The sequence below is a fragment of the Squalius cephalus genome (genome assembly GCF_949319135.1).
Source record: "Squalius cephalus genome assembly, chromosome: 24".
NCBI lineage: Eukaryota > Metazoa > Chordata > Actinopteri > Cypriniformes > Leuciscidae > Squalius > Squalius cephalus.
Window position 1 is genome coordinate 15303890 of NC_137145.1, and position 27992 is coordinate 15331881.

A 27992-nucleotide genomic window follows, 5' to 3' on the forward strand; every position below is an offset into this window, starting at 1 on the left:
GACAATGTAGAAGTGTTTCTATTGCTAGGGGGAGCTCAAAGTCAAAATTTCAGCTCATGTCCCCATAGTTCACAATTACCTGATTTTGTGTATCAGCTGTGTATCGAGACAGCGCCTCTGTAGGTGGGTCAGTGGTACTGCATCTCCTCATGAATATTCACTCATGTGTATGGAATTGAGGATTGTGATTGGCTGATCGCAAGAAGTCCTCATAATTTCGGGTTTTGTCAAACCACTGTGTTAATCTAATTGCCACATAAACAAATTACTTCGAATGAAAAAATTATATTAACAACAATAAAAGCTCAAATAAATCAATTAAAAAGGATTAATTACACAACACCACGCTTTTTTTTTTTGATGATCCGGACCTGTTCTGCCACGATGGGAAGTTCGGATCATTTTAAATTTGACTCTCTTGTTCGATCTCGTTCATCAAAATGAAGGAATCTTTTTTCGAGTCATTTCGTTCATTTAAGGGGCTTTAAATGTTATACTTTTAACAGGCAAATTCCCAAAACACATCCACCTACGCAATCTTGATCATATTCTGAATTAAGAAATCATTATAATGCAGTAAAAAATAATTCACAGGTAACATAAATAATAACTTTACCTTCCGAGTCTTTCGTTCATTTGTCACGTGACAGACGCAATGAACGGATCTTTCATGAACGATTCATCACCTGTTTCTGAGACAGCCAGCCACGTGCGGATCAGTCTTCACGGTGAAGAGACGTCAGGTAAGAATTGTGTTCAAATTCCAAGCACCCAGCTACACTTCAAGTCTAAAAACTGTATTAATATTATTTTTATATTCCGTTGGTAGTAGTTTGAAATATTCTAAAGTTAATTTGAATTAGCAGTTAGGCTATACGCTAGCTTTGGTGACACGTGTCTGTATTTTCACAACGCGTGAGGATTTAATTTAATATTGAACTAATTAATCACGTTATTGCCATATTGAGATCATATTTATTTCGTGGAACATTTGGGCAGTGTAATGATCTAATGAGGTTGACTTGTGAATCAGTATAGGTTAATGTTAGTTCGATAACCTACTCGCTGTCTAGGTTCCTGTCGTGCAATTTAGGCCTAACAATTATTTAGTATCCCGAAGCATGGTGATTATTTGTAACTGAAACTTTGTTCCTTAGCTAGTCCTAGTTTTTAAGCTGAGGAAGGTGCGGTGTCTGTATATGTTAGTCAAATTATAATGGTTAAATTTAGGGACATCTACAGTGTGTTTGAGAGAGAGAAGCAGCATGTTTAAAATAAATTAAAAAAATAATTCACTAAACACAAGATTCATGTTTTTACTGTACTAGTAAAACTTCTTGGTATTACATCCTGGTATGTAGCCTATAATAATCGTTATTGTTAATAATTTCACCGTTCATTACAAATAAAGGTGTAAAACAGTTGATTATGTCAGTGATATCTAAAAGTCATGTTGTAAACTGATTAAAAACATAATGTGGCCTTTGCAGGAGATGGCAGCTACAAGGTCCAGGAGGACCAAATTAAAAACTAAAGAAGCAGCAGCCACGTCTGTATGTCCTCATATTCACTGCTGGTGTCATATTGTGTATTGAGAAGGATAGACAGAAGTTCAGTATTAGTCAGATTGGACCATATTTTGTGTCTGTATGTCCTCATATTTACTAGAGTACTGTCACTACAGTACAAACAGTGTTTCTCTTACTTCAGTACAGTCGGATTGGACCATAGTTTGTGTAAAAGCAATTGTGCAAATTTATGTATTTATAATCAAACTGTTTTCTTTGTTCCTCATAAGATTTCAACCGAGACGGATCCTCAGTTGAGACTTAATGACACCAATCAACAGGTAATTTATGTACCATTTAAAGGGGTGGTAAAACACGATTTCACTTTTCTAACTTAAGTTAGTGTGTAATGTTGCTGTTTGAGCATAAACAACATCTGCAAAGTTACAACGTTCAAAGTTTAAAGCAGGGTTCACCAATCTCGGTCCTGGAGGGCCGCTGTCCCTGCAGAGTTTAGCTCCAACCAGCTCCAACACACCTGTTTGAAAGTTTCTAGTATGTCTAGTGAGACCTTGATTAGCTGGTTCAGGTGTGTTTAATGGGGTTGGAGCTAAACTCTGCAGGACAGCGGCCCTCCAGGACCGAGATTGGTGAACCCTGGTTTAAAGCAAAGGGAGATATTTGCTTTTAAAGAAATCAATTTCTAAGAACTACAGAAAACGGCCGATAGGGACTACACGACATTCCTGCGGGCTTGCTGACATCACTAAGCCCAATATTTACATAAACCCCTCCTCTGGAAACACAATAAATAAAGGGGGCGAGGCCATTTTATGTTGCTTTGGAAAAGAGTTGTTGTGGCAGTAGAGTATCGTCGAAACGCTGTTATTTTCACCCAGATTGCAGGTCCACTTTGTTCAGTCTTCCTAAGAACGGTTACAATTTATTTTTAACTCGGCCCCTCATAATTATAATCCAAATGTCGTTCTCTATGCTGCACATTTTCCGGAGAAAAGCTTCCTCAATCTACGCGAGTTCAATGTAGGATTCGCAAACGGCATGTCCTGAAAGATCGAGCAGTTCCGACTTTAAAAACAGAAGCTGTTGTTTACAAGCCACAACCTGTAAGTATGATTTTTTCGTTGATGTGTTTTCCTGTAATAGTTCATATTGTTAATTGTACGTTGTAGCGAGGAAGTAAACGAAGGACAACGCTGTTTGGCTCCACAGACCAGTTTGTTAAATGCTAATTCATACGTATCCGACAAACACATACAAACTTCTGTTTAATATCACCAGCGCAGCGAACTTGGAATGTTTGAGGTTGTTGTCGTTTATGTGATCAGTGTAAATTATTCTTTGATTATAGCTTTTATGTATTGTTTATCTACATGCTTGTTTATCTACAGGCATGCTAAACATGGTTTGTGTTTGATTTGGCTACTGTTGTAAAGCCAATGTTTAAGTGTTCGTATTGGGTTAATAGTTCTGGCGACAGATATTTAGCTAAAATCGTTATAAATATACAAAAGTAACAGTGTCATATAGCGATCACAATAGATCTGCAGTCTTAAAAAAAACATACCTTTCTGAAACGTCCTTTAACAGCCGTTCTTGAACGGGTTCTGCTCCACTAACATTCTCTCCACTAACATTCTCTGGGTCTGATTCGGGCTCATACTGGTGTGGCAATATTAACGCCGTTGTTTACTGAAGCACAAACTACCGGTAAGGGGTGTGACGTTTCCGAACAACGCGCACTTGGCGGTTAGCGAATCACAGCACACTGGGCCAGCTAACCAATCTGAGCCCATTGCGTATTTTTGAGGGCGGGGCTTCATAGAACCCGGAAATCATCCGACTGTTTTTACAAGGAGGGACAAAGCAGTGTAGAATAATGGTTAAATATGTGAAAAATAATGTGAATTTTTAACAATGAAGCATGAACACATGTTACAGTGCACCCCACAAACACAATCAAGCCTTCGAAAAAAGGTGTTTTACCACCCCTTTAAGTTTTGGCAAAATCATGTAGAATCTCCATACGTTGAATAGTTTTTCATGTAGATAAGATACTGTCCTCACACAAATCCATACCAGTGAGGACTTTGTGCTAGAGTACATTCTCACACACATTAATTGTTAATCTATGAATTCATCTGTATTATCTGTTATTCTGAAATGAATCTTCATTAAACTCCTTTTTTCTCTCTCCCACAAGATCTCTACTCTTGATCCTCAGCTTACACTTTATGATCCCTCTCAACAGGTAATGTTTACCATTGGAAATTTGCGTTTATTTCTAATGTTTTTTTTAATTGTCAAAGACGTATTGATTTCTAATCCAATAAGGCTTTTAGAGTAAATGGTTAGTTATAAGAAATGTTTTCATATTTCTCATAAAGCAGTACACATGATTTTCTGCTTATCTGTGTTTACAAATAGTGGTCGACCGATATGGGATTTTTAATGGCCGATGCCGATGCCGATATTGAGAAAGCAATCTGGCCGATATGAGGCCGATACAATACATGTGAATACAGTAAATGAGAGACATAAAGAATATTGGTGAAACTAAATGAACATTTATTGTACATACTATTTATGCAAAATTCTTTTTGCAATAAAAAATATTTACTAAGAAATTAAAATGTAAACAAAAAGTTAAGATAACACTTCAATAAATAAAGTTTTAGTGCAACTTCTTGTCTGCTTTAATATTTACAGTCATTTTTTCAGTCACATAAATAATTACTGTTGCTTACTGCAGGTTACAAATAACATTTATCATTAATGAACCAATCAAAACAATATTCATAAATTAATGACAAAATAGTATGTGAAATTAAATTACATTTTATGTACAATACAAAATATAAATCTCACATAGTTTATTTACACTATTTACTTTAAAATAGTTTAAATAGTTCAACCTTTTTTTAAGGTTGTTTTACTTCAAGTATATTCAAATAATAATGATTTATGTGTTTAGTTTTGCTTGTTTGTTTCTTTAAAACGTTGCAAGCCGTCACATGTATTTGCATGACATACATGAACATATGAAAATGTATACTACACACGATATTACGCCAATCATGGATAAATAAATACAGTAGATAGTGAATAACATTTTCAAGGATTTATTTCCAAACGTAATATTATTACATAGTGTTCTCTTCTCATCCACCTCACGCGACCAACTGATCTGTAATGCACGCGACTCAGCTTTTCCGTGCACGCGAGTCCGTTGGAAAACAGTGTCTAGTAACCCGAGAACAACACGCGTATCTGAGGAACAGCCAGTCACAGGATTTTTGACTGTTTGTGAGGTAAAATGTTTTCAGTTGTGTTTGAATTCGTTTATATCACATCTGTGACCCCCACTGGAGCTACCGCTGGGCTGCGGATCTGACATATCACGGTACTGTTTGAATAGACTCTGCTGCACGCCGGAGTGTTTTTGTGTGTAACACAATGTAGCGTCAGGTTAGAAAGCGAATGCGAACGGTCATTTACTGTGTCTGTCAGATGTCTGCTTCACTTCTGAGTGGCTTGTTTTACGTTGCTGGGCGGAGCAGAGCGAGTGTATTCAGTTCATTCACGTTCGCTCTGTTCGCGTCAGTGGAAAAAAGCGCTAATGCACAGTCACAAACTGTTTTGAAATATATCGGCCAAACGGAAAGATTTATCGGCCGATGCCGATATCTAAAAAATTCCAAATATCGGCCGATATATTGGCCTCGGCGATATATCGGTCGACCACTATTTACAAATGTTTAAAAATATTTCATAGGTGATATCTGAGACAGAACAAGACACCAAGGGTTTTGTCAGCGGTGAGGCAGATGATGGATCAGAGAAGGTGATTTTAATTTGTGTGTGTGAATGTAACCTAGAAAGGGTTTGCCTAAGGTAAGGGAACCCTGCTCCTGGAGAGCCTCTGCCCAACAGAGTTTAGGTTCCACACTAATTTAACACTGCTGTTTGAAATGGTCATGTTCACAATAGCTAGACATGTAATCATTTCTATGAGCACTCAGCCAATATGTACCATGGTATTTAGAGAAGTCTCAGCAGATTTTTCACTACAGTCAGATTGGACCATATTTTGTGTCTGTATGTCCTCATATTTACTAGAGTACTGTCACTACAGTACAAACAGTGTTTCTCTTACTTCAGTACAGTCGGATTGGACCATAGTTTGTGTAAAAGCAATTGTGCAAATTTATGTATTTATAATCAAACTGTTTTCTTTGTTCCTCATAAGATTTCAACCGAGACGGATCCTCAGTTGAGACTTAATGACACCAATCAACAGGTAATTTATGTACCATATAAGTTTATAACGATACAGCAAACCCACGATTCGGATCGTATCATGATTTTCGACCAAAGATTTGATACAAACCGCAATGATTTTTTCTTCTTCTTATTAATTATTATTCTATTGTTTATTAATAAACAAGTGTTTTCTGTGTCAAAGATGAAGTTGACTATGCTGACTCGCGATCTTCGCAGTAGTGAACTCGCCGGAGAGAAATGCACATACGGATTACATGTGCCGAGAGCAGTCTGTTTTCTGTCTTTCGTTTTGAATTGTTTTGTTTAAAAGTAGGCTACACATTCCAAGCTTTCTATCGATATATGTCTCAGGTCTGTGAGGCAAGTAGCTTATATGCTGAGTTTCGGTTCATTTATGAGACGAGCTCCAGTTCACGCGCCTGCGCCTCCTTGTCCTGATTATTTTGCCTGCTATATTTCCTTATTTATTAAATCCATTCAATTGGTTGATGAAACATTGATTAAAATTAAGATAACAAAATTTAACAATTCACTTTAAAGAAAGGCTTTCTACAAAAACAAATTTAATGAAGTGGTCAATCATGTCTGCCCACTCGTCTCCTGATATACTGCGCATCTTATGATCTTACTCACGCTTTTCACTTTTCATATAATCAACATAGATGAAATTAAAAAGTGTATTATTTTATTTAAACATAAATATGAAACTAAATCGTTTTCTTTAATGACTGGGCTACAACATGTAGGCCTATAAGCCTACAGTACAGAGACATTCAATGTCGGAGCGGGATTTGAGTGAACGCCGTCTTATCGGTGAGCAGGTACGATTTTCAAACAATCATCGACTATTATTTTACTTGATATGCCAATCCTTAATATTTGGTGTTTTAAATGCGTATTTGAGGTCTCTGTGAAAGTTTGAAAGCTTCTAGTGCCGCTTTTAAAGTGCTCACGTCCGGAACAGAGAACTGTCACATCCTTAACATTGTTTTTTCCTCATAAATGCGAAACACGATAAATAATTCGTAGAAAGTTCTGTGGAGAGCCAACCCTTCTTCATTCAGTGGGTAGTATTACTTTTGGTTTGCGCAGTTTAATTCACAGAATTACAAAAAAAAATTTTGCCACCTAAAAGTTAAAGATTTTTTGTGTCACGTCCGTATAGCCTATTTCCCTTATATTAAATATAAAAAGCATGTGTAAACTGATATTTTTCTAATGTCTGGACTCCTTTATTAAGGGAGTATGGATATATAAACAGACGTTTCAATATATTGGTATTAAATGCGTTTTCTGAGAATTTATATTTCAAGTTTTGACTGCAAATGTCACGTCTCCCAATAGTAATTTAAAGATGTGGTAGCTTTGGATCTAGAAGGGAAGGATGACTCTAGGAGTTGGAAGGGTGTGTCGCGATTCTGCCTTCTCACAACGCAACACAGGATCGTAGATCTGAGTATCAGTACATTCTCACACACATTAACCCTCTGGGGTCTGAGGTGTTTTGGGGGTCCTTGAGATGTTTTGTCATGCCCTGACATTTGTGCTTTTTTCAGTTGCTTATAAACATATTAATGGCAAAGGTATAATTACACTCTATTTAGCACAAACAGGGCTACCATAATATGTGAGCAACATGTGTGTACATGTTTGTATTTTTGAGAGAATAATGTTTATGCATGGTTATTGAAAAAACAAAAAATTAAAGTTTCTGAAATAAGGCCAAAAAAACACATACTAAATATGTGTCCACAAGACTTTTGAATAATAGATGTTGTCGCCAAGAGTTTTTTCTTCAAAATGATCTGAAAATCATCCTGCCTAATCATTCACATAAAACAATACATTGATTTAAACTTTGTAAGACACATTTTGTTTGGAAAGGCAATATGCATGGGGGCGTGATTCACACCTGAGAAGACAACGACCCGCATAATGAGCCGCATAACGAGCCTTTCATTCAGGTGTGTTGCAATATAGTTTGGTAAAAGCTAAACTAGTAGATGTGTTCATGTAAAAATAACATGTTTACTAATGTAAGTGCAAGTGTTAACGAAAGGCACAAATGCACGCTGTTGTTCACAGCTGTAGTAAACATCTGTGCCGTTCATTCATTCACACACAGACACATTCATATTCAAACAGTCTTTTTGCGTTTACCGACACTATTGCATATCGTGATTAGAACAAAGCACTTAAGAATAAAAAACTTACTACAGTCCTCTGAATAGCTGAATCCGTTTGTCCTCGATGTGAAACTAAATTATTCCTAAGGATTATTCCTCACAGCGAAGCAAGATGACATAAAGGGCACAAGTCTGATTAAACTCGCAGTGTGTTTTATCCAGCTGATGTGGGCGTTGACACGTTTGCGTGGATCTCTTCAGATAATTTGCGTTTGAATAGCGCGTGCTCTCTGTGGGCGTTTACATTAATACTTAATGAGCTATAATGAGCTGAGATGAGAACGACTGACATCTCTCTCTTTTCATACAGATTACATAAACTGAGAATATTTTTTTTTATATATATATATAAATGACTTCATTTAAAAGAAGTTAATTCAAGCTTTATGCCTGTGTGTCTGTATGCCTGTTTGACTGAGGATTTGCTGAGTTACAGTTCATTTTCGGACGCGTTTCAAAATGCACTGACAGAAAGAAGGCAGAACTCGCATGTTTATTTTTCTTTATTTGGCAAAAAGCACAACACTTAGTTTTTATTGTGAGTATACACAAAAAATAGGATCGAATGATATATAACACTTGTATGCAAGATCAAAATCGAGTATTTTGAGTCTCTTTTGCACTGATAAGAAAAAAAGCGAGCAGATCACGCCGGGGTGATTGCCGACCCCAGAGGGTTAATTGTTACAACTTCAAATAGATTTTCCCCACTCAGTGAAACACCCACTTAGAATCCTGTTGAACGTGCCCTAGTTATTGGCGATTCTATTACACGGAACGTGAAAATAGAGACACCAGCCACCATAGTCACATGTTTGCCGGGAGCCAGAGTGCCTGACATCAAAGCAAATTTAAAAGTGCTGGCTAATTCTAATCGTAAATTCTCTAAGATTATTATTCACGTCGGCGCTAATGATGTTAGACTCCGCCAGTCGGAGATCACCAAAATTAACATTAAAGAGGTGTGTGAACTTGCAAGTACGATGTCAGGCACTGTAATTTGCTCTGGCCCCCTTCCTGTTCGCAGGAGTGATGAGATAGTTAGTTAGTAGATTGTCCTCACTCAATGACTGGCTGTCTCGGTGGTGTCCCCAAAATAATTTAATCTAAATTAAGCTTTGGTACCGAAATTGGTACCGAGAACTGTGGATTTTCACTGGTATTGGTACCGAATACAAAAATTTTGGTACCGTGACAACACTAGTAGCTCTGTTAGCTCGGTAATTTAGACAAGGCTGTTGACAGAGTAACGTTAACGTTGGTAATGGCTGTTATGTTTTTTTTTTTTTCAATGACATTTGTTGTTACATGTTCATTGCTGGATTTAAGGAAAAACATCAACCAATATTGCATATCCATAATTATTATAATTGATATAATTAAAGAATACTTACACTATAACGTAAATTAGAAGTGTAACGCAAAAAAACTGGATTTTTACACCTATTTAGAATTTTACTCGAATACAAATACAAATACTTTTCCCCCCTCAACAAATACAAATACAGATACAAATACCGGCTGCTTTGCACATCCCTACTAGAAATGTAATCATGGTATTTAGAGAAGTCTCAGCAGATTTTTATAACAAGGAATTAGGCTAATATTCTTTTTTTTTCAACAGAATTGCAAACATGATGTAATCTCCACGGCAGTATCAACTTTGAATAAATGTAACAGCTGTAGTGGACCCTTTTCTGCTTTTAAGTGGATTGGTGTAAGGTGTAAGGGTAAGTATTTTGTTCTTATAAGTAATATATTTTCTTTATTCCTTTCTTTTTTTTTTATATAAGACTCTCCATTTCTCTGCATATGACCCGCCCGCCATCCGCTGATTGTTTTGCGGTCTATGGACGATGCAATGCTCTGCTGATGCGAGCCACAAGAAAGCCCTTGTCTGTTCTAGAAAGAATGCAGCAAAGATATTTAATGCTATTAAGGGCTGGGCGATAAATAGATTTTATCGATTAATTCGAATGTGCAGTTTACGTAGATTTTTTTGAATGAAAATCAGTTTTCTCTTTAACATTCGCCGACACTCCCCTCTGGGCTCCCGTAGCTCCGAACGGGCTCAGCTCTTCCCCCGCGTGTTTGGCATAGACAGTGTTGGGAAAGTTCACTTTCTACATGAACTAGTTCAAAGTTCAGTTCACAAATTTTAAAATGAACAAGTTCAGTTCATACTCAAAATTTTGAACTAAGTTCACAGTTCCAAAAATGAACTAGTTCAAAAAATAGTTCATAGTTCTATTTTCCATGTTGCTGCGAGATTATTTTTCTAAATGATTGCCACAGCCCATATAGAACCACAGACAATTATTTTATCAGTTTTAACACTGAAGCTATGCGTCAGATTTTTCCCATCCTCACCGACCTTGTCATAAAACTCGTTTAAATGATCATCATAGGACGCCTCTGTCAGGATTCCATCTCCACCTCTCCGCCCATTCATCAAGTCACCCGTTCACTCTCCCCTGACTACTGATCACCGTCACCTGTGTCCCATCACCAGCACTCCCCATATAACCCACAGTCAACCTTCACTCAGTGTCTGGTCTCGTCATTACATGACCCACAGACTCCCGAACACTTACCTGGATACCTACCTGCCATTCATCCTCTCCGATCCGTCCTGCCTGCCATTCTGTTCTGCCTTCAGCCCGATATCATCTGCAAAGAGAAAGAAAGAGAAAGACATTACCAACCAGCTAAGCATCCACTGTTATTCTGTGTTGCTGTTACTCCCCTTCTGTCTGCATCTCTGCACTATCTGCAATAAAAGCATTAACCTTACCATCTTGTCTGCATCCTCATTTATGGTGCTGGAGGAGTCCACCGCGGATATCATCCTGGGACGGCCATGGTTAATACAACATCAGCCAACACTCCACTGGGAATCCGGAGAGGTTCTTCGTTGGGGTGAAGATTGTCACGTATCCTGTTTTAGTTCTATCAAGAAAACTCGACCTTCAGCTCGTTCCAAGTCATCCATGGGTGAGTTCAGTTTCCCTGTCTGTTCTACCTCGGTGGAAAGCCCCGAGCCACAGATTCAAGTCGAGATCCCAGTGGAGTACCGGGCGTTCCAGGATGTTTTCAGTAAGGTCCTGGCAACGAAGTTACCACCTCACCGGCCATGGGACTGCGCTATCGACTTGCTACCCGGAGCCATCCTTCCCAAGGGCCGCATTTATCCTCTGTCCATCCCGGAACAGAAGGCCATGGAGGAGTACGTTAAGGAAGCCCTGGAGCAGCAGTTCATTCGACCATCTACCTCCCCTGCCGCTTCGAGTTTCTTCTTCGTGGCCAAGAAGGACGGAGGCTTGCTGCCGTGCATCGATTATCGTCAACTGAACTCCCAAACCATAAAGTTCCGTTATCCCCTTCCTCTGGTCCCAGCCGCCCTGGAACAGCTTCGTGGTGCGAGCATCTTTTCTAAACTGGATCTTCGAAGTGCTTACAACTTGATTCGTATTCGACGAGGGGACGAGTGGAAGACCGCCTTCGTGACCCCCTCAGGCCACTACGAATACCGGGTTATGCCCTTCGGACTGTCCAGCGCTCCTGCAGTATTCCAGGGCTATATGAACGAGGTCCTTCGTGAGTTTCTCAACCGGTTCGTAGTGGTCTACATTGACGACATACTCATCTACTCTTCTTCCATGTCCGAGCACCGTCATCACGTCATTCAAGTTCTGGAGAAACTGAGAGAGCACCGATTATACTTGAAGTTGGAGAAGTGCGAATTCCATATATCTACCGTGCAATTCCTGGGTTACATCATCAATCAACACGGCATCCAAATGGACCAGAGGAAGGTGGAAACCATTCAGAACTGGCCACAACCCTCTACAGTAAAGGATCTCCAAAGATTCCTGGGCTTCGCAAACTTCTATAGACGATTCATCCAAAACTACAGTCAGATCAGTGCTCCTCTCACATCTGCTCTCAAGGGCCGGCCCAAGTCTCTGTCCTTATCCCCCGGTGCCATTCAAGCATTCCAGCATCTGAAGGACGCCTTAACCACAGCTCCTATCCTCGTCTATCCAGATCCTGATCTTCCATTTGTGGTTGAGGTGGACGCCTCTTCCACCGGGGTAGGAGCTGTCCTCTCTCAGCGGCAGGGTGAGTCACGTAAACTCTAAATGATAAGCATGTGAAGCCCAACCCTGACCCTTTAACACCGGTAAGTGTATTTGATCAAATTCTCTCTAAATGAATTGATTAACCCAAAAATGAACATTTACTAATTATTTCCTATCATGGCTTTTTGATTAAAAACAAATGTCATGTGTATGTTTGATGGCCAGGGATCGAGTAAATAACTTTTTTTTACTTTTGGGTTAACTTTTCCTTCCTGAAGTTTTTATTTTTTAGATGTGTAAAAAAATTTCTCCCCCCCAGAATTCTGAAGAACAGTTTTCCTGTGAGGACTTTTCCGATCAGGACTATATACCTGATTCTTTAGACAGTTCAGAAGAGAGCACAGTTTCTTTACAACTTGAGCATCCTAAACAAATCTCGAACAAACAAATCTCGAACAAACAAAATGTGTCCTGCATTGAATCAACTGGAGAAATTAAAAATGGCAGGCAATGTCAAGAAAATCTCATAGTTACACATTCTCTGCTGAAAGATCCAGTTCAAGTATCAGATGTCCACAATACAAAAATGACTAGTAGTACTGATGAAAAGTCCGTAGAGGATAGCACAAGAACAGGAGAAAATCCATGTGTACAGTCGTCTAATGTATCCTCTCCAGTAAACAAAAATAATTACTGCTACATTTGTGACAAACCACAGTCGAAATTTGCAAGGCACTTAAAAATCCACGAAACAACAAACGTGGATGTTGCTCGGGCCTTGGCACTGCCAAAATGTTCAAAAGAACGCAAACAAATGCTGGACAAACTGAGGAACAAAGGGAACTATGAACACAATGCTGGGGTTTTATCGAGTGGGACTGGGTTGTTAAAACTCAGACGGACACCCAAGAATAAATATAAATCAGAAGATTATGTTCCTTGCATGTACTGCCATGCCATGTTTCTCCGGAGAGATCTGTGGCGACACATTCGAAATTGCCTTTCCAAACCAGTGGAAGTGGAAGCGGAACGGGCAGAGCCAGGAAGGACAAGGGTCTTATCATTGGCAACCATGTCTAACGCAACCCTGTGTCAACCAATATCACAGGGTGTTTGGAAGCTGTTGACTGTAATGAAGGATGATAACATCACTGCTGCCGTCCGGAGTGACTTCTGCATTCTTCAGCTGGCCCAATCGTTTTTTAATAAACATGGACAGGATCCCACTAAATTTGAGTATATTCGTCAGAAACTGCGGGAAGTTGGTAGACTTCTCCTGATCCTACAAAGAGAATTTAAAATACAGACGCTTGAGGATGCTGTTAAACCTGCAAATTTTTATGTGCTTATCCAAGCTGTCAAGAAGGTTTCCGGCTTTAATGATGAAAAGCACTCATACCAGACTCCAAGCCTTGCTCTCAAGTTGGGCCACTCACTGCAAAAGATCTGTGACATTGTACATTGCAGGGCTTTGATGGCAGAAGACACTGAGGGGATAAGGTCAACACAGACCTTCCAAAAACTGTACAGTACAAAGTGGGCTGAACTTATTTCCCACACAGCACTGATTACTTTAAGTGAGGCACATTTCAACAAACCCTCCACCATCCCATTCACAGAGGATGTTCAATGTCTTCACCGGCATCTGGAAAAGGTTGCAGATTCAGCATCTGAGAACTTGAAAAAAAACCAATCAGCACAAGCCTATGGGGAACTTTCCAGAGCAACACTTGCAAAAATAATTCTTTTCAACCGAAGGCGTGGAGGAGAGGTTGCTAAGATGAAACTAAAAAACTTCCTTGAAAGGGACACAGCTCCCCTCCATGCGGATGTTGCTACTGGCCTAACAAAATTCGAAAAAAAACTCTGTGCACATTTTAGTCGGGTTGAGATTAGGGGGAAAAGGGGTCGAAAGGTTGCAGTTTTACTATCGCCAGACATGGTTGATGCCTTAACACACCTCGTTAGCCAAAGAAAAGAGTGTGGAGTTCCTGAAGAAAATGCATTCCTCTTTGCGAGACCAAGTTGTTTGACTCCTTATCGAGGACAAGATTGTCTGAGGGTTTATGCCAATGAGTGTGGAGCAAAACAACCTGAATTCCTCAAATCAACACAACTGCGAAAGCATGTTGCAACTCTTTCTCAGGTGTTAAACTTAAAAAATCACGAACTCGACCAAGTTGCAGACTTTCTGGGCCATGATATTCGTGTGCACCGAGAGTACTATCGACTTCCAGAGGCCACAACACAGTTAGCCAAGATATCAAAACTGTTACTTGCACTGGAGAAAGGCACCCTTGCAAATCTTCAGGGGAAAACGCTTGAAGAAATTGAAATTGAAGGTATGCAGGATAATCCTTTATATGCAGACCTTAGATCAGGGTTCTCCAACCCTGCTCCCACAGTAATTATCAAGCAACCCTGAAACACCTTGATTAACTGATTTAGGAGGATTTGATTGAGGTTGGAGCTGAGATCTTCAGGACGTTAGCTCTCCAGGAACAGGGATGGAGACCTCTGCCTTAAGCCCGGGACACACTGCACGATTTTTGGCTGTCTCAGACAAAAGATTGCCATCGTGAAACAATCATGGCAATTTCTGAGATCTGACCCCTGTCAATGGAAAAAAATGGAAAAAGTACCTTCCATGGAAATAATCTGGTTCATCCAGTTGATAATTCATCAAGTGGTTCATTCATCACAAATAAAGTATGTTCCAAATTAGTGAAATAATGAGATTCCAAAATACATGGCTAAAAATGACTAAATTTGGGAGTATTAGCATGTCAAACCGCAATACCACAATATCATGAAAGAGCATTCAGACGATGATTGATGAGCCAGTCAAAGATTAGAGCCAGTCAAAGATTAGAACCACAATGTTTAATGTATGGTGAAAACAATGGTCATTACAAAATGATCACAATTTCAATTAAACGTACTAGTCATCATCGTCCTTGGTATCAGACTCTGACAGCTGTGGAGCGGGCTCTTCCTCAAGGTTGATTGTTATCGGGTTTGCAGCTTGCACAAGTTAGTGCACCTCAGACTGTTGGCGAGGCAAGTGCAATCCGGTAGCTTGCACGACCTGGTGCACTTGTAGGATAGTAGCTGAAGGAAAGCATAAGGTGCTGGGGCACCTCGCATCAACTGGATTGTCGGCTGCCCTTCTTCATCTGTGTTCCACCCATGCTCCTCGGGACTTGGCACAGCCGGCATGGTTTCCAGAGACTGCCTCCAGATAGCAGCCTGGTAGTTGGCTCGGATGGCGTGCATGAGAAGGCAATCTTCGCATGGAGGAAGCTGGCTGGATTCAACCTCTCCACGCCTTACACAGAGTAGTTGGTAGCGAAGAGCGTTGACCTCTGCAGTGCTGGTTGATGGCACATACATCTTACAGATGGTTGCCTCTTCCCAGTGCTCTTTATCCAGTGTGGCACGCTGGAGAAAAGAGCCCAGGAGCAAAGAAGTTCCAGCTTTGAAAAATCATCAATTATGAATACTTCCACCTGTTCACCCTTCAAACATGGAACCTCTCACAGCTGTAGCCAATAATGGCCCATGGAGGTCACTATAAATCTGGGATCTGTGCTTCACTTAAAAAAAAGATGGTCCTGGGTGCAGACAACCCCAGGACAAGGTGAAGAAGCACAGGGAGGCCTAGAGTGAGACTGGCTGAAAAGAAAGACACAGTTAATCTTGTAGCCTCTGCTTTACCAACTTTGCCTTTTGTTTTTTCCTGTCTTCCCCCTTCAAGGAGGCCTAGAGTTCAAGCAGACGGTAGGAACACCGCTGTCACGAATACCCCAGACCGGGAAGAACCTAAGTTTCAATTTGGATCCCTTTTGGTCATCCTATATATTTTTTTGTTAAATAAAAGACCGTTTATGTTAATGCTGCCCCCGTCTCTCTTGTGGTTGTGTTTTGTGGCAGTTGAAACCTCTCCTTGCTTTTGGGCGTGTCACACCACCTTGAAGCAGTCTTCGCCACATGTGAGGTACAGAGTCTTGTCTTGGAGCTTCTCTCTGTGTTTGGGCTCTTTACATTCTTCAACCAAGTAGGCGATCAGGCTTGTCTTGTTGGTAGCGCTGGAGAGCAGTCTCCTCCACTGCTGGATCTTGTGGCCTGACACAATGTTCTTGAACTCTATTCCCGTGAGCCTTGGGGCAGACATCCTAGCAAGCAGCCAGGCTAGGTTCTTTGCCTTTGCCTCCTGGACCTGTGCACCATAGTCGACGTCAGCAGTTCCTGCTCCACTGATGGTCTCTTCCAGTCGGTCAATGTTGTCATATGCCAGCGTGGTGAAGATGCCTGGGTAGATGTTCGCTGGCAGTGGAGTACCATCCTTCGACAAATCATGAAGACACAGAAGACATCCTTCTGAAAACACAGAGCCGTGTCAACAACTTCCACCTGGGAATAGGAAACACTGTGACCGAGCCGATTCAGAGTGTGCACCAGTTCTGTGTTACCCATCAAAGATTTTATAGCAAATAGCATAAGAAGGTAGCCTGGAAATCCAGACCTAAATCTAAAAGATTAATGGTCTGGCATCGACTAATGAAAATCGGCCAGCTCGAGAGGCGGCACCAAGCATGCATTTGAAAATCTCACTGCACGCAATTGGATAACACTACGACCAATCACAACAAGTTATCGCTTAGCTACCAGCAGAGCTAACTGGTAGATTAGACTCTTACCGTATCCGGTCGGCAAAACAGCAAAAATGTCCTTCTTGCAAAATAACGATTCGAGCGCCGTCTTCTGTTCCTCTTTTAGAGAAAGTCTAAATCTTTCATTGTAGCGGCCAAAGACGTTTCAAACAAATGGTGTTCATCTATAGCCATCTTGCAATGTTTACTAATGACTTCGACGTCACAACGCTGTCATCATCTCGCCTCTGTCCCGCCTATATCAGATAACCCAATGTGATTGGTGCAGCTCAGATAGAGGGGCCTATTTAACGAGCATCATTACTCGACACCAGAGTAACTTTCTGAGCAAATTCAACTTATGCTCTCTCGAGAACTCTGGATTTCCAGGGTAATAAGAAGGTGCTTTGGCGGTTTGATCCGGACACAGGTGACAGCCAGGACTAGATCACTGCCAAAGGAGGTATCAAGTCGCTAGACTCTTTCAGGAGGACTTCTGCGCTCACTGCCTCCAGTCAGAAGTGTATGCATGAGTCACGGGTCACAGATTCAGGAATGATGCCTTCATCTCGTTCTACATCTGGTGGCCACACCTGCTTGGTGTCGTGGTTTTTTATGTCGTTTCTCATCAGCACTGCCACTTTCGTTACAACATCCTCAGATTTGATAAATCTGGCATGCTGTAGTTCAGTGGTTCTCAAACCTGTTCTGGAGTACCCCCAACACTGCACGTTTTCTCTGTCTCCCGAATCAAACACACCTGATTCAACTCATCTCATTAACCCATGTGATAAGTTGGGGGTACTCTAGGACAGGTTTGGGAACCACTGCTGTAGTTCCATCTTTAAAGAGTGCACGGTTTTCACGAGCTCGGCCATGGTCAGGCTATCGGGATAGAGAAGAAGCCTCCCATTGTCATCAGGTATGATATGAATGGACCCACTCTACGGTGAAGGTGTTTCTTGGTTGAGGACTTGATCTCGGTGACGGCAAGGGCCTTCATGGATCTTTCATTGTAGCGGCCAAAGACGTTTCAAACAAATGGTGTTCATCTATAGCCATCTTGCAATGTTTACTAATGACTTTGACGTCACAACGCTGTCGTCATCTCGCCTCTGTCCCGCCTATATCAGATAACCCAATGTGATTGGTGCAGCTCAGATAGAGGGGCCTATTTAACGAGCATCATTACTCGACACCAGAGTAACTCGCTGAGCAAATTCAACTTATGCTCTCTCGAGAACTCTGGATTACCAGGGTAATAAGAAGGTGCTTTGGCGGTTTGATCCGGACACAGGTGACAGCCAGGACTAGGTCACTGCCAAAGGAGGTATCAAGTCGCTAGACTCTTTCAGGAGGACTTCTGCGCTCACTGCCTCCAGTCAGAAGTGTGTGCATGAGTCACGGGTCACAGATTCAGGAATGATGCCTTCATCTCGTTCTACATCTGGTGGCCACACCTGCTTGGTGTCTTGGTTTTTTATGTCGTTTCTCATCAGCACTGCCACTTTCGTTACAACATCCTCAGATTTGATAAATCTGGCATGCTGTAGTTCAGTGGTTCCCAAACCTGTTCTGGAGTACCCCCAACACTGCACGTTTTCTCTGTCTCCCGAATCAAACACACCTGATTCAACTCATCTCATTAACCCATGTGATAAGTTGGGGGTACTCTAGGACAGGTTTGGGAACCACTGCTGTAGTTCCATCTTTAAAGAGTGCACGGTTTTCACGAGCTCGGCCATGGTCAGGCTATCGGGATAGAGAAGAAGCCTCCCATTGTCATCAGGTATGATATGAATGGACCCACTCTACGGTGAAGGTGTTTCTTGGTTGAGGACTTGATCTCGGTGACGGCAAGGGCCTTCATGGATCTTTCATTGTAGCGGCCAAAGACGTTTCAAACAAATGGTGTTCATCTATAGCCATCTTGCAATGTTTACTAATGACTTTGACGTCACAACGCTGTCGTCATCTCGCCTCTGTCCCGCCTATATCAGATAACCCAATGTGATTGGTGCAGCTCAGATAGAGGGGCCTATTTAACGAGCATCATTACTCGACACCAGAGTAACTCGCTGAGCAAATTCAACTTATGCTCTCTCGAGAACTCTGGATTTCCAGGGTAATAAGAAGGTGCTTTGGCGGTTTGATCCGGACACAGGTGACAGCCAGGACTAGATCACTGCCAAAGGAGGTATCAAGTCGCTAGACTCTTTCAGGAGGACTTCTGCGCTCACTGCCTCCAGTCAGAAGTGTATGCATGAGTCACGGGTCACAGATTCAGGAATGATGCCTTCATCTCGTTCTACATCTGGTGGCCACACCTGCTTGGTGTCGTGGTTTTTTATGTCGTTTCTCATCAGCACTGCCACTTTCGTTACAACATCCTCAGATTTGATAAATCTGGCATGCTGTAGTTCAGTGGTTCTCAAACCTGTTCTGGAGTACCCCCAACACTGCACGTTTTCTCTGTCTCCCGAATCAAACACACCTGATTCAACTCATCTCATTAACCCATGTGATAAGTTGGGGGTACTCTAGGACAGGTTTGGGAACCACTGCTGTAGTTCCATCTTTAAAGAGTGCACGGTTTTCACGAGCTCGGCCATGGTCAGGCTATCGGGATAGAGAAGAAGCCTCCCATTGTCATCAGGTATGATATGAATGGACCCACTCTACGGTGAAGGTGTTTCTTGGTTGAGGACTTGATCTCGGTGACGGCAAGGGCCTTCATGGATGACTCGAATCGTGATGCAAGGTATGTCATCGGCAGTACCTGTGGGTTTGTAAAGAGTTCGTTCCTGATGTACAAGAACAGTCCTTCATAGGAATACTTTTCTGCTGTCTGATATAGTTCTTCTGCATTCCCACTGTGTTCCTTTGCCTTGGAGCTGGCGGCAGGCTCGGCGACACGCGTGTATGCTCGGTAGCAGGATCTGTAATGTCCCTCAGCAGCAACAACTCTCTACTAGTGATAAGCATCTGCTGGTCTAACTTGATGCCTGCTGCCTTCCGGATACGGTCATCTGCACAGAACTCTGAACATTGTATGAGAGGTTCCCTCGTGTTTTTGCCCTTGTTGTACTTGCTTGATTTCTCACAGAAGATACACAGTTCATCATAAACCCTTGACGTGCTTGGAACACCCCGAGATGCCCTTCTTGAAGTCCCTTCTTCTGCATTCTCAGAAGCTGAGGAAGATGCCTCTCTTACGATAGTGTTTAAGAGTTTCTTCATCATGAAAATGCTACAGCACTGGTGGAAATTCTTTCTTGATCGCTCAACTCTTTGGCAATGTCCAGAATTGGGATATGTCCTCTTATTATCTGCTGCTCTCAACAAGGTTTTCATAAGTCCAGGTTCTTGGGTGACACCAGGTGTGAGTCGGAATCCTCGTCAGGGCAGTGGATAATGCATTCCGTGCAGGACCGCTTCCTTGGCAGGATGCCTTTGCCAGGACTTGCCGAATCCATCACGTATTCAGAGAACGGCTGACTTTCCAATTTAGACAGTGTAGAGTCAACAATACATGTGGTGTTTTTCTTTTATATTTTTTACATCTCAAAACAACAAAATATCAGATATCGACTTTATTTTTTTGCTTGGGATTAATATTAAATGACTGTTATTATGGCATTGGAAGTTTGTGTATTTTTTAAAAATAATTCTAGTACATAAAAGTAGGAAAATTACCAATTAAAAAAAAAAAGTATTAAAAACGGGGCCTGTGGAAAGGTTATCATATTATAATTAACTTATATTAACCCCATAAACAATTTAGTATAGGTAAGGTTTTGCCCATCAAGATGGAACCAATATCTGGTCTGGCCCATGGACTATATGTCATTATAGTGAGAGAGGTTCAAAGACGGTCATTGTTACTGTCAGAAAATTGTCGTAGGCTATCTTTGGTCTCAAGACTCATAAATTCAGCATGATCACCACAGGGTGTGTTTGCTGCTACGACCTACCTCTACTAACCAGCCATGTCGCACAGTGTGATTTGTAATGATCATATAGGATTGCTTAAATCATGCAGTGTATCCTTGATTTAAGATCTTTCACAAGTGTAATATTCATCAAATTTCATTGATCATTATGTAACAATTGCAATGTAAACTTTATGCTTTTTTTGTCAGATAACTTGGACTTTACTGATTCAGAGCAAAGTGAAGACAGTGATGCTGAGACATATCCACAGACAATAACAGAAATGAGTAAAATCACACAAATATTCAAAGATCGAAACATTAAATACAACATATTTACATCTACCATATAGTGCACTAAATATTATACAGTAGTTTAGATATGCACAAATGTTACTGAAGTAACATGGCTTTAAAATTTAAAATAGCAGTTAATAGGCTGAGTTTAAATTGCTTATTACACTTACACATTAGACCTACCCCAAAAATGAGCTGAATTATACTGTACCTGACAGCCAGTTCAACAAAGTTAAGTAGTGACCAAATCACTGCCCAACAAAATAAAATAAAAAATGCTTAGTTTTAACTGTTTTTGTTTGTGATACAGATATCTTTCTAGACATTTGCAGTTTCATCTCAATGTACAACAGTTTGTTTGTGTGTGAATTGTCTGAACCTGTGACACTAGTATTGAGCTCTACTGTTCATACCACAGGAACAAAGAGAGCTAGTGGACCTGTTGAGGAACCTCCAGGCTCCATAGGTAGTATGAGCATCTCCAATACCTCAGTCCAACAGCATGTCCGGAGGGAAGAGACTGAACAACCAGGTAAAAGCCCACAAATACACTGCACTAGGAAGAGGTATAGATCAAGAATCAGTTCATGTAGGCATAGCACAACTTCTGTTGGCTTTTTTTAAAGTATTTTTCCATTCACAGATGTTGACTCTGCCTTGGGAGACCCATCTCAAGATATGACAAGAATATACGACAACACTGGTGGTAAGAAGGACAAGAAGCGCATCAGGAGGGAAGAGACTGAACAACCAGGTAAAAGCCCACAAATACACTGCACTAGGAAGAGGTATAGATCAAGAATCAGTTCATGTAGGCATAGCACAACTTCTGTTGGCTTTTTTTAAAGTATTTTTCCATTCACAGATGTTGACTCTGCCTTGGGAGACCCATCTCAAGATATGACAAGAATATACGACAACACTGGTGGTAAGAAGGACAAGAAGCGCATCAGGAGGGAAGAGACTGAACAACCAGGTAAAAGCCGGTGTTTGGTGTTTTATGCCCCCAACGGCGCCTTCCAGGCAGCGAGGGGATGGGTAGGTTTAAGGTTAAGGGTAGGGTTAGCTGCCTCTAAGGAGCCATTGGGGGCTTAAAACACCATCGAGCGTAAAAGCCCACAAATACACTGCACTAGGAAGAGGTATAGATAAAGAATCAGTTCATGTAGGCATAGCACAACTTCCGTTTGCTTTTTTTAAAGTATTTTTCCATTCACAGATGTTGACTCTGCCTTGGGAGACCCATCTCAAGGTATGACAAGAATATACGACAACACTGGTAGTAAGAAGGACAAGAAGCGCATCAGGAGGGAAGAGACTGAACAACCAGGTAAAAGCCCACAAATACACTGCACTAGGAAGAGGTATAGATCAAGAATCAGTTCATGTAGGCATAGCACAACTTCTGTTTGCTTTTTTTAAAGTGTTCTTTTTCCATTCACAGATGTTGACTCTGCCTTGGGAGACCCATCTCAAGGTATGACAAGAATATACGACAACACTGGTGGTAAGAAGGACAAGATATATACACACACCTCAATTAAGTACATTTTGAAATAATATAATAATAATAATAATAAACAAGGCTCAAACATCCATTTTGTAAAAGACATGCGTGTTTATTTGAGCACTTGCGTCAATGAAACATCATACTAAAGCCTTTAAAGCATTGAAATAAATATCAGTAAATAATATTCACTTAAATATAACAGGTAAATATCTAAAAAACATTTTTTATATTTCCACACAAAGATGCTTGATATAGCCTAATAGCTAGATTACCTAGCCAGATATAGCTCTGCGCTTTGAGATGTCGTTTGATGAGTCGCAGTCCGTGCCTATATTGGCCTACCGATGGAAAAAACGCGAGAGTGCCAATCGACAAACTGGCAACAGCTGCCATATAACTAATCTGGCCGGTGTCATTTTCTAGATGTGTGGACAGTTATTCCAGGCTGATGCTGTGTTTATGTACTTACTGATATGTGTTTATGCCGTTATCTTGCCCTGTATCCTTCAGTGCAACTCAGGGGAGCGAGGAGATTGTGTCCTTCACACAATGGTTTGATTGTGTCCGTGGGATCTAGTTCTAGTTTTGAGGGCTCTATTTCTACCACCATTCGAGCCCCTAGCTTTGATTGCGGTTAAGGTGCTTCCCTGAAAACGGCCTTACTTCTTGCTCTCGCCTCGGCGAAGGGCATTGGTGACTTGCACGCCTTCTCGCTCGGCCGCCTTCCGTCAGTCGGACCAGCTGTCCGTGTGCTCTGGTGGATGTACTTAGGGACATGCTGTCTCAAAACAGAGACTCACTGGGTTGTGGATGCTAATGTATTGGCTTATGAATGCCAGGGGAAAGATTGTCCCCTTAACATCGGGGGCCGGTTTCACAAAGCTATTTTAGACCAGTCTATAGTGTTAGACAAGTCTAAAATTTGCTCATAGACTAGTCTAATGCAAGTTAGACTGTTTCACAAAAATAAAGACTGACTTAATTTAGACCAAAAAAATTAGACACCTTACGAGAAGGACAACTCGAGGTATCGCACACCGGACGTGCATTTTCTCAGTTTATAGCCAGCAATATTGTTATGTTTAAGGACATTATGGAATTAATATAATGTCTGTACTATGTTATGATTGTACTGTACAATTAAATACAATCGTTGCAAGCTAAAGTCTGCAGTCTGAACAGTTTACCTCAGAGCGTCCTTTAACTGAATGAATTGAGAATATCACCTGAAAGTCCGATAACGTCAGCAGTTCTGTCAGGACCACTACCGTCAAATATGATTGACAATTAGCATACAGTTTGGATTGGCGCTATGGTTCCGTTCTGGGCGAGAACTCCCTGCGCATCCATGCAGCCTAGCATGGATAAGAGCAGGGAGAGCAGCAATAATCCCCCCTTGGGGTAAACAGAACAGAACCAACATGAAAATTTGCAAATATATTTAATTCAAGATTTTAAGTACAACATTATTCGATAATTATTCTGATTCAAGGGGAATCAGAATGTCAAATCCTGACTGGGTGAGAGGAGGAGCTGGCGATGACGTCACAGATAGGCAGACTGAATCGAGTAACGTTTAACGCCTTTATCATTAAAAGTGCTAAGAAAAAACATCCTTATAAAGTCTGACGTGCTTAAATCCAATGGTCTAGTCCGCCCATGCATTTTATACTGCCCGCGAACCTGTCAGTATTCGCATGCTTTGCGAAAAGTCCCCAGCTGGCATTAGCCCATAAGATTTCAGCTAAAGTGGAGAAGGCAGGAGTTCCCATATACGTCAAGCTGACGTAATGTCTCGTTCCCGCCTCTCAGGGAACCGAGGTTACGATAGTAACCAGAGACGTTTTACGTGCAAAAGGTAATCCATCATTCCTACTGCGTTTTTCTACTTTATATAGTAAAGAATGTGAATATAATAATAGGCCTACTTAACCTGTTAACCGTTGCCAGTGCGCCCGCGCACTGAAGCGTTTTTTATTTATTTAATTCAAAATTACTATCAGATTTAATGTTATACCTTGACAAACTATACATAATTAAAAAGATATAATACTCAAGTTTCAGTATTTGACCACTATTGTATTCTGAGAAACTCATAGTGACAGTTATGTCTTAATTTGTGTCAGGAGTTATGAAATGAAAAAATGAGTCGATACCTTTAATATGAATTATGAGCGTCAGCCGCTTTCATTCATAAAAAACTCCCGTGCTGTCGTCATGACAGCGATACACAAAACAACGTCCCTCAAGGCTTTAGCTCAAAAATGTGCAGATTTGGAGAAATATTGATAGATTCTCATAGATTCACATCATATTTCTATAGACAGGAATAATATTTAATGAATTTATACCCAAATGCGTCGATGTAATCTTTATGAGCGTTTGGTACTCTGATACTGTGTTTTCAATTCATACCAATAGCCTGAGGGCGCTATATGCACAATAATAGTCCATATATAGAACATGAAGAAGAGCCATGATCATGTGACATTCCAGGACGTCACTGATACACACAAAGCTAACAGAGATCGCGCTGTAACATGCACAGACGTTTTGAAGACAATAAACATGATTGCAATGATATTTGAGTTACCTGTGTTTTTCAAGACATGCCAGGTATTTCCATAATAATAGATTATATTTATAATGTAATGCTAATCTATATAGACTTTCAATGTGCAGAATACTATACCATAGTATATTTTCTGTCAGATTTTTTTATCTGAAGCCAAATTAAATCACAGAAGATTATTTAAAATACTCTACTTGCGTTATGAAGTGAGCTTCTACTTCCGTGAGCACTTAACCTCATGAAAAAAAAAAAAAAAAAAAAAATTGTTCCCTTTGAAACATTTGAAACATTTCTTTCCCTTTGAAACATCACTTATCAGGCTTATGCTACTCTGAATAATGCCTGAACTTCGTATCTTGAGCACTCCTTGCGTTGTTGTTGTTTTTGCCTCTTCATGATGACTCGCTTAATTTAGTCCTAATTTGTAAGTCGCTTTGGATAAAAGCGTCTGCTAAATGACTAAATGTAAATGTTATGAAGTAAGTTTGGAGCACAAACATGGTTTTAATCTCATAAATTGTCGTGTATTGATGGTGTACTAAGCTAACATGCTAGCTAGCCCTAGGTGCACCTGCCACTAGGAGTTATACTTTTATGATATTTTGAATGCTTACTGAAATGTTTCAGTTCAAGAAATGCATTTGATACAGTTTAAAATGTGAGGTGAACTTTGAGAAAAGAAATTAGGGACTGAAACCCTATGAATAGCCTGTGGATAGCCAGTCGTTAGTAATTATAATGCAGACAAAAGAAATGCATATTTAGAGCGATAACCAGGCTGGAGAAGTGTGAATGTGTGCAGGGGGAGACTGACACTGAATGGGGATCGTTTGCACCACAAAACAATAGAGACAATATACTGGATAGATGGTTAGAAGATGACAATAAACATCAGAAGCATCTTAGCGTCAAATCAAAATAAAGTCATTTGACATGGTCTTGAAAAACATGTAACTAAATACAGAGTTTTGGACTTATTATCTTCAGATTTTAAACATAAAATGTTTAGACATGTGGCTTTAGCTGTAGTGCATTTCTAGATTGCTACAGTGCCAACTTCAATTTTATTTTCATGAGGATATTTCATAAAAATTAATTTCTAATAACTTTACAAAACTTTGAAGCTATTTATAACAATTTTTGTCATTATGACAATAATTAGTTCTACATTTACAATAAACTGCCAGGTGTCAGCTTTCAAATGAGATCATACTTGTGCTTTTAGTACAAAGGGTTCATGAACTGTATCTGTTTCAGTTTGGGTATGTCATTTCTGGGGATTTTTCAAAAGTGGGGTTGCAGGTTAACAGGTTAAAAGCGAACCAAAGGAAGAAACGTTTAAACGTTTTCCCCTGCGAAAATGGGTGAGACTTGAGTGAAGATTTGGGAAAAGAAACAGATTCCGTGTTGAATGGAATAACTAAGGGAATATTGTTAAATTTGCTGATAATCGGGTGACCAGATCGCAAAACGGAATACGAAGCTTAAATTTATGGGCTCACGCACAACTCTCTCATTCATCATGAATCCAAACGTTTCCATGGCTGCGATTTAACATTTAATTGCTAACCTATTATTTATTTTGTAAACAAAGCTTTGTGCTTCACTCCTGTCATAATATTTATGTACAACAGCATTCACATACAAAAAAATGTGTTTTGGCGGGCCACCGCAGTGGTGTGGTTGTCAAGTTTACCGGCACAGCCCTAGTTTAGATTGCTTTGGTGAAATTTTTTTTTTTTTTTTTCGTCCGTCAGTCCATCCATCCAAATTTTGATTGCATTATGTGCAGTTTATTACATTGAGTAGTCAGTTGCTAACACCAGGAACATAATGAGTGGAAGCACTTCCCATTATTTATTGCAATCAATCTGCTCTTGTAATTCAAGCAAAATGATTGATTTTCACCTGACTAATACAGTTACATGTTAGCTGTTACATTTGTATCAGGGCCAAAAAACTAAAAATTGTTAAACAAAAACAGAAGCCCATCACTTTTGACTCAGATTAGAAATCAGTAAACTAGACTCAAGATGAGGGTGAGGAGTGTGTGGTTGGTTGAGACAGACTGAATATGCGTTCTGGCCTTCGTCGTGTTCAACCCAATCTGTTCTTCTTTTGTAGTGATTTTTGATGCAGCCAAAACACACGATGCAAGAAGGAAAGCGAAACAGACATGGTCTCCAACAGAAATTGCAGCAGTACTGAAACATTTCCGGAACCACATTGCAAGGGGTAAACTTGTCAGTAAAATTGAATGTCAACAGTGCAAGACTGCCGAGTATCCTGCTTTAGCTGGTCGCTCTGTGCAAAACATTAGAGACTTTGTTAGGAATCGGGGCGTATCACTGAAAAGGAAACAGGTACAAAATGTTTAAGTTTATTATTTTATTTTATTTTTTGTTTGTTTTTTGTTGCCGCTGTTTTGTTCTAATGTGGGAAAAATGTTTTAAACTTCTGTTGAAGGCTGTAAATGGATAGTTTACAGGTAATGGGGCGTATCACTGAAAAGGAAACAGGTACAAAATGTTTAAGTTTATTATTTTATTTTATTTTATTTTTTGTTTGTTTTTTGTTGCCGCTGTTTTGTTCTAATGTGGGAAAAATGTTTTAAACTTCTGTTGAAGGCTGTAAATGGATAGTTTACAGGTAAAATAAAATTGGATAGATAAAATGGTCATTTTCTCACCTTAAAGTTGTTGTAAACCTGTAGAAGTTATTTTAAGGAATGTAACTATCCAAAAACATTTGACAGTAGCCACTGACTGCTGTAGTGTTAAATTCTCTCTCTCCATGCATTAGTTGTTGTGGTTGTTTTTTCCCTTTACACAAGAACATTAGTGTATTTTGTGATTTGTTTAATATTGTCAGCAACAACTGTAATGTTGAAAATAAGCTGTAATTAAACAACTTCTTGTTCACTTAAGGTGCATACTGTTATATGTCCTCAT

The 27992-nt window shown here is 40.3% G+C and overlaps 3 protein-coding genes across 4 annotated transcripts in view; 2 read left to right on the forward strand and 1 right to left on the reverse strand.

Moving 5' to 3' along the window:
* map3k7cl (map3k7 C-terminal like) overlaps positions 1-27992 on the reverse strand; it is a 40963-nt gene that overhangs the window by 10679 nt on the left and 2292 nt on the right. The window lies entirely within an intron of this gene.
* The window catches only part of cct8 (chaperonin containing TCP1, subunit 8 (theta)), a 48191-nt gene that overhangs the window by 6930 nt on the left and 13269 nt on the right, over positions 1-27992 (forward strand). The gene's annotated exons all lie outside the window — the stretch shown is intronic.
* LOC307152194 (uncharacterized protein) lies at positions 683-27965 on the forward strand. Its single transcript, XM_079860613.1, has 14 exons — positions 683-743; positions 1491-1553; positions 1799-1849; positions 3730-3777; positions 5302-5370; positions 5776-5826; positions 9621-9726; positions 20873-20950; positions 21378-21491; positions 21603-21713; positions 21825-21935; positions 22179-22289; positions 22404-22436; positions 27166-27965. Exons 2-14 carry the CDS (start codon positions 1494-1496, stop codon positions 27417-27419), a joined length of 1197 nt encoding a protein of 398 aa, XP_079716739.1. The 5' UTR covers positions 683-743; positions 1491-1493; the 3' UTR covers positions 27420-27965.

Excerpts from the sequence above, each read along its gene's own strand:
- LOC307152194 (XM_079860613.1), top strand. The coding sequence starts at position 1,494 with ATGGCAGCTACAAGGTCCAGGAGGACCAAATTAAAAACTAAAGAAGCA. Across the intron at positions 21,492-21,602 it reads GGAAGAGACTGAACAACCAG|ATGTTGACTCTGCCTTGGGA; the intron begins GTAAAAGCCCAC and ends TTCCATTCACAG. Across the intron at positions 21,714-21,824 it reads GGAAGAGACTGAACAACCAG|ATGTTGACTCTGCCTTGGGA; the intron begins GTAAAAGCCCAC and ends TTCCATTCACAG.